The 7,506-nt window shown below is 40.3% G+C and overlaps 2 protein-coding genes across 5 annotated transcripts in view; one reads left to right on the forward strand and one right to left on the reverse strand.

The window, feature by feature from the left end:
• Positions 1-7,506, reverse strand: part of LOC111872032 (tyrosine-protein kinase receptor torso) — a 131,596-nt gene that overhangs the window by 36,006 nt on the left and 88,084 nt on the right. For both annotated transcript variants that reach the window (XM_033754482.1, XM_033754481.1), the window contains exons 12-14: positions 5,712-5,857; positions 3,758-3,959; positions 1,015-1,187 (exon numbers count right to left, since the gene is read on the reverse strand). In XM_033754482.1, the coding sequence (XP_033610373.1) occupies positions 1,015-1,187; positions 3,758-3,959; positions 5,712-5,857 (521 nt within the window). The remainder of the gene's footprint in view (positions 1-1,014; positions 1,188-3,757; positions 3,960-5,711; positions 5,858-7,506) is intronic.
• The window catches only part of LOC111872022 (general transcription factor 3C polypeptide 3), a 130,779-nt gene that overhangs the window by 26,039 nt on the left and 97,234 nt on the right, over positions 1-7,506 (forward strand). The gene's annotated exons all lie outside the window — the stretch shown is intronic.

Below are 7,506 nucleotides of genomic sequence, written 5' to 3' on the forward strand. Positions count from 1 at the left end.
AGGGCAGCCGGCGCCTAAGGCTGACACCCTTACGGCCATCTGTGAGCCGATTGTCTAGAAAATGTGAGAGCCTCGATATCTCGAAATATTATGGGCCTCCACGGCCTGTTAGAGGGGTAATTTTACCGTTTTATCTATTTTTATATATTGATCATGTGTGCTGTTTTAGAATATGGCGAACTTAAGCAGGCAGTATACTTAGAAAACTAAAAAATAGTGACAAATAATACAACACGAGATAATTAGTACTACATTTCCCGTTTAAATGCTCTCAGATACAATTCTTCTTCACACAGCTCCAAACTGTGCACTTTTATAAGTTACTAGTCGATTTATAAATAGCATTACCTAGCATCCTTTCATCTGAGTAAGAAACGGTCGCCTAATCAGACACAATTTTGAGAGACTGCTCTATTTACACTAAATAATTAAAAAGCAATCGAATCGTCACTAGATGGGCTGAAGTAGTAGAAGATGTGTCAGCATAATAATTTGTATGATAACAGGAAGGAGTTTTATTTTAAAAATAAAGCAAAATTACGTTATATTTATTTGCAAAATTTGTGCGAGTACATTCGAACATACCTGTTAATCTTCCGACAACTGATCTGCATACGTAGAATATGGTAAATTAATACTGAAGAGTAACAGATTTGAGACCCATAGCAATACTTACATGCACTGACATTAAAGAGGAGAAGCAGGAAATTATAAGGAGAATATTTAGAACCAGGAGAGACAGAACAAAAATCTGTAACGAAGCTTCATAACTTGTACATTTTACTAAATGTCTGCCTCATTGAACATGGAATAGATGAGGCTTATAGCACACGAGGTCAAGCAAGAAATGCATACATTTTAGTGGCTAAATATCAAGAGAATTAGAGGGTAGTACGTTACATTTTAAAGACACAGGTCATGAAGACAGGAATTGCATTGAAATTTCTTAAAATGGATCTGGTTAAAGAGTATTATGGATGTAGTGTAGAACCTTCAGGTTGCTTAAAAATAAACCTTGCGCAGGAAGGTGAGTAGGTCTCCCTGGGTGCAGTACTCGACCACAAGCCTCAACTGGCCGTCTCGCGAACAGCAGCCAATGAGAGACACGATGTTCGGGTGTCGACCCACTGACTGCATCATGTAGATTTCTTGTTTGAACTGCCTCAGGTCCTCTGTGGTCGGATCCTCTGGTGATCACAACACACCATACATTTTATTGATTTCCGAAGTCAAAGACCTTTTCATATTATAAGTGGTTGGTGAGAGAATACTGTTTGCATACTATGTCAACAGCGTCCTTGCCAGCAATGTAACATTCCACTGGTTGGCTCGGTCAGTGCCATTTCATTTGGCACTTTTAGGCCGTTTACACAAAGATAAATGCAAATAGAAGGGGCCAGTACTTCTTATTGACATCCGTGCGTAAACAAGTTTACCCAAATTTCTGTTGCTGGAAATTTATTCTCTCTTCAGTATATTTTGCCACCAAGAATGATAGTTCCGTAATAAAGTTATACTACATTATTTGTTACACGTGCATTGAAGCCTAATATTTCTGCATTTTCAAGCAAGCCAAAATAACAAAAGGGAGCCTTTTGTCTGAATTTATGAGTATTTGACGCGCGTTTATTTCTAATTTAGCTGTAATGGTGATAGACCTTATCAAATTACAGATACCGCACTATATAGTTATAAAGCTAGTGATGGAAAAGCCCTTTGAAATTCAACGGGCAATACTTATTTATCTTAATTTTTCACCAAGTCCTTTCATTTTTCCCTCCTTCAGAACTTCTTTCTCCTTTAAAAATCCTTCAAATTGCACAGTTTTGAATACACAGCTTCCACCTATGCAAGCACGTGAAAACATAATAAATATAAATAATGAACACACTGTCATAAATTCTCTCCTATTATACATTCTTCAATGGCTTTTCCAGGCCATTCAGGGTCCAGGCCTCTTATTCAGTTCCGTAATCATTTTACACAGACGGTAGGTCTCCGTGGACGGGTGATCAGCTCGTCACAAGGCCGCTGCCAAACGCAGGACAACCCAAACACAGAATAAACGCATACACACACCAAATATCCATGCCCTGATTTGGATTAGAACCCACGATCCCAGCGTCCGAGCGAGCGAAGACAGTTCAAGCTTTAGACCGCTCGACTACTGTGACCGGCCTTATTATAAATGCATATATGAATTACATACATTAAAAAAAGTTCTGTAGCAACCATATAGAGAAATACACGAAACTAAACAAAACAAGATGGATGTCTTTCATACAACTTTCATATTTTATTTCTTGTTACGAAAAAATATACAATTTGCTATGAATTTCAATGAAGTTCTATTCGAGTTATAAGACTATTAGAGCTGGGGTTATATTTCGCCGCGACAGACCAACAAAAATTCGACCACATTTGATGTACAGGGGATGGACAAAAATATGGAAACACCTCGTGACACGTATGCCTGAATTGAAGTGTTTATTTTAGCGACGTTTGTAGGTCACGCTGCCGTATCTGCACAACACCACTACCTGTACAATCTCCGCAATACGTTGCAAGCTTCGTCTGTTGTCGAGACAGTGTTCTGTGAAATTTTTTGTGCATCATGTCAGAGCTAACAGAATTCGAAATCAGGTAAATAGTTGGGGCCTGTAGGGTGGGTGCTTCCTTAACCAAGGCAGCCGAGGTTTTAGGTGTTTCGCGAGGCACAGTATCCAAGATTATGACCGCACACAGGAGGACTGGAAAAACCGCATCCGATAAACACCAGCATGGACGGAAATGTGTGTTGAGTGATCGAGACAGATGAACATTGCGTAGGATTGTGACGAAAAATAAGAAGACTACATCTGCAAAAGTGATTGCTGAACTAAATGTCACGCTCACAAACCTTGTCAGCACCAAAACAGTATTAAGGGAACTCCACAAGCAGGCTATTTCTGGACAAGCTGCAATTCCCAAGCAATTCATCAGTGATCAAAATGCCACTAAGAGGAGAGTGTAGAACAAGTCAAATTTTATCATATATAAATCACCAGTACTTCGTTATATTTTAGCGTCCTGTTACACTGATTCATGTCCATGGTTTGTGCTGACCGTCTTACAGTGTATACACTTTTTCACTTTGTTCTTCACTTCCACATTACATGTTTCAGCACTAATGTGCCATCTTCAGGTGTCTTTATGCACGTTAAACTATTGTACTGCATGCCATAATGTCTTCATTCCGGATCCAGCAGTACAACGCATGCAGTAACAGGAGAAAAACACAACACAGAACACGATACACAAATATATGTAGGAAGAATGGTCACATAAAAGAGGATTGGCGCAATTCGCGTGTTTGAGTATGACGNTAGCCACCACGTTTCATTGAAATCCGTTGAACAGTTACGAAGATGAAACATAACGGACGATAGGCAGAGAGACACGACTTCGGAAATTTACACGTATTTCCTTAATTTCCAGCAAAAAATACCTAGGAACAATGTTTCTTCTCTTCATACTCTGCAGAGCAAAATTACACTTATATTAAATGCTAATATAAAATTCTATATTGACACGTTACCCCATACACTAAATGAAATACAGCAAACTTATCTCTTTAGTAGATTCAAGAGTAATTTCCGATTAGGCCTGTTATAAAGTTACATGGATTTTATTTGTTGACGTAACTTAAAACCATCTGAGTTGAACGTAATCTCGGATGCACACAATTCTAATGGATTTTATAGGCGTCTATAAGCACCTCTTAACATCTTGACTGCCACGTCTCGCCAGACGTCGCCTTCTTGAAGCACCCCTTTGCGAACAACGCCGAAGGCTCCTTGTCCTAGAACGTTCCCAAGGACAAGGTTCTCTCCAGGGATCTCCCACTTCGCATCGAAATCCAGGTCATATTCCTCAGACTCGGAGCACGCTCTTCGTACGGATGCTTTCTGGTCCAGCGTCTGGTAATGAAGGAGTGAACATACCAACCGATCGAAGTAAGAAATAACAGCGAAATATTTCTGTAACATCAAGCACTGGAAAAGTGACTGACAATGCAATAGTTCTTAATTCTCTTCAGTACCAATCAAACTCCGTGCCCTGTAATCCGCAAGCGAACTATACCGACCGAGCGACCGTCGCTTGTCGGCAAAGTTTGTGCCACCTTTAGCGGATAGAGGGGGTCACGTGGTCAGTGCAACGAATCCCCACGGCCGTTAATTTCGGTTTTATAGACCGGAGCTGCTATTTCCTTGAAATAGCTCCTCAATCATCAACACGAGGCTGAGTGGACCCCGTTTCAGACCCACTACTTCTAAAAAAATCTGATAGCGCCGGGACTCGAACTCTGTCCAATAGACCACAGAGACGGTCCTCTTCAGTACTGACTTCAGTTAATTTATCTTCTGCTTTATATTGTAAAGACCCGTGATACCTGAAAGTGACATGAAATGGACGTCTGCAATTTGATTTCCTGCAACGGAGATCCGCTAGTTATCTTCCATACTATATCGACTGCAGAGAACTGTGCTATAGCACAGACGGTTAGTCGCCAGCTTCTCACAGCGGTGCCCTGAATTCAATCCCAGGCAATCTATGCGGAATTTATGCTGGACATAGTGGCACTGGGTCAGATATTTCTCCGACTGCTTAAGTTTCATCCTTCAATTTCCATTCCATTCATTCCCTTGTCTGTAACCCGGGTCTCGTACATAATGGGACCGTTTGCCGTCTAAGTAACAAGACAATCTCACTTCAGCGCTACAGACGAGATCTGGGTCTATAGAGCGTTCTATCCATTAACCCAATTTTCCGGGGGTCAGTGAGATTCGGGCACGATATCGACATCTCCCCTGCATCAGTGTTAAAGTTAAGAATATGTGGGTCTCTCCATTTGTGTCTTATTATTAGCCTGTTCTTACATAGTCCAATATTTTGATAAGTCTCTGACACCAATCACCAATCATTTAGGAATTTCACATAAACAATTTCCTCCGCCCTGTATGCTTCTCTGAAATTTTCTCTGAAAAGACGTGATTTTGAACAGTTCCTTAGGTTATTAACAGCATATTGACCTTAGGATCATTGCGTTAATTCTCGATGTTCAGAATTACCTGCGTTTGCTGTGTTCTGTACAACAAAATATTTACCAACTAATTTTTTTAATTCGCTTATTGAGGGGTGGAGTCCAACTGAGTTCACTCGGCACGGCGACCACTGATTGGCCTATTGTACCTGTCCCGGGCGATTATGATGATAGAGAATTTGGTGGAATGAAGATTGACAAGGGAAACAGAAGCACTCGGAGAAAACCCGCCCCACCGCCACTTTGTCCACCACAAATCCCACTTGAGCAGACCCCGGGATCGAACCCGGGCCGCCGAGGCGGGAAACCAGCGACTAACCGCTTAAGCTATGGCGCTGCCTTTACCTACTATGTCTAGAATTCAGTTTATAGACTTAAGGAGAACCCCAGAGTTACTTTTGGTAGCACTTATTATGTGTATATATAAGAGTAATTGAACAATTTTATTTTATTCACAGATTAATCATCCAAAATCGTTTTGAAACCTTGTGTATAATGAAAAATAAAAAAAGGATACTTGTATGGAAATGAGCTGTTAAAATTCGAATTGAAAATTCGGAATCTCCCTACGAACACTTGAATTTATATTTTGTGTACAATATTCTCAGCCCTAATGACATTTACTTACCTCGATATACTGAAATCTCCTTTCGTGACGAAGTAGTTTGCCATGGCGACAGTACGCATACATGCAGAACCCAGCTGACGCTACGATGAGCACAGTTGGCAGCAGTATAACTAGCGAGAGGGTACCGTCACCCCACGCGGGGTTCACTACAGAGAATTCATTATTTTTAGAAAATAAAATTACAAAATATGTTCAGGAGATAAACTATAAACTTCTGGCTGCATGAGACATTTGTCTAGTTCCTGTTTCTATGAACCCTAGTCTTCAGAGAATCCAAAGGCTGCACATCAGTAATGTCCATAAAAGGAAACTAGAACCAAAGATATTCTCTACTTTTCAGGAACAATGTTACGTAGGCGCAATATTATTTTATACGATAAAGAAACATCATATTCGGAAGATTAATCGTTTGTCAGATATAGCTGTACGTGATAAGTACATAAGAGAAGCTCTAAAGGTTTTAAAAGTTTCTGACGATGGTGTATAACACAGAGAATTGCTGTTTTTTTGTTTTTTACTTTTATCCATCGTCCGATATTTTGGAGAATATAAAACACGACGTTTCAAAAACTGGATCTGTTTCCATTCTCAGGTAAGTTGGGTGGAGAAGACACCTCAGCTGGGCCCCTTAGAACGATAATATCAATCACTGGACTCTTTCTAACGAGCCCAACTGAGGTGTCTTCTCCCCCCTTCACCTGAGGACGGAAAAAGATCCAGTTTCTGAAACGTCGTGTTTTCTATTCTCTAGAATACCGGGCGATAGAAAAAGTCCAAGAACCCGGTAATTCCGTCTCTAAATATTTGTTCTCTGCCCTTTTAGAATCCTGTGTTAATGTTCTGATATCCTGTTCCTACATTTACGTTGCGCTGGCTTCTGCTCAGCAAACAGGGGACGTGTGCTTTCAGGCAGTTGGCTTTGGGATTGTACACAGTCAGCAAAACAGAATAATCGATCATTAGCATTTCAGAGACGGCCATTAGCTTCTACGGACTAGGACAAGAAATATGATAGTTCTTATTTGTCTTGTAGTATATCTTTTTCATCTTTTGCCTATTCCTAGAACAAGGTGTAGCAAAGTAATCTTGTATGAAGAAAATGTCTGTCATCAGAATCTGTTAGTCTTACATGAGCAACATTTTATTCGTGCTACTATCCCTGTCAACAGGAAACGAGATTTTTAATTTGTCTGCATTATATAAGCTCCTATTTAGTGCGAAGTTTGTCGTAATAAAACAGGGAGTTTTGTTCTGATTGTAGATTCACATCCGCGATCTAGAACTTTAAGGTTTGTGCACAGATACGAAAACAATTAAACCGTCTGTTCTTGTGACTTGAGTTCGGGAGATAACCAGTTCAAATCTCGGCCTTGACACCGACTACCCCGATTGATATTCTTCGTGATTTTCTTCAGCCCGACAGGCGAATACTTGGACATTATCATGAAATAGGCCACAGCTGCTTCTATCTACGTCCTTTCAAGTTAACCATTCATTAATCATCATAATATTCGACACTGCATAATCTGAGCTAATAAAGCGTCACTAAATAAACTGTAAATAGGATAAAACCTGCATACACAGATATTTAGATGATAATTTATTCCCTCAGTGTTTACTGAGATCTCGGGGAGTTTATGACCACACTTACTTACTTACTTACTTACTTACTCACTGATGGAGCTGAGCCCTTCTGGAGGAGCCACCAATTCTGCAGCTACTGAAGAATTTCCCAGCATTTTATGGAAACCGAAGTTTCATTACCGTGTTCACAAGAGCCCTACACTGGTCCATA

The sequence above is a fragment of the Cryptotermes secundus genome, unplaced genomic scaffold (genome assembly GCF_002891405.2).
Source record: "Cryptotermes secundus unplaced genomic scaffold, Csec_1.0 scaffold87, whole genome shotgun sequence".
NCBI lineage: Eukaryota > Metazoa > Arthropoda > Insecta > Blattodea > Kalotermitidae > Cryptotermes > Cryptotermes secundus.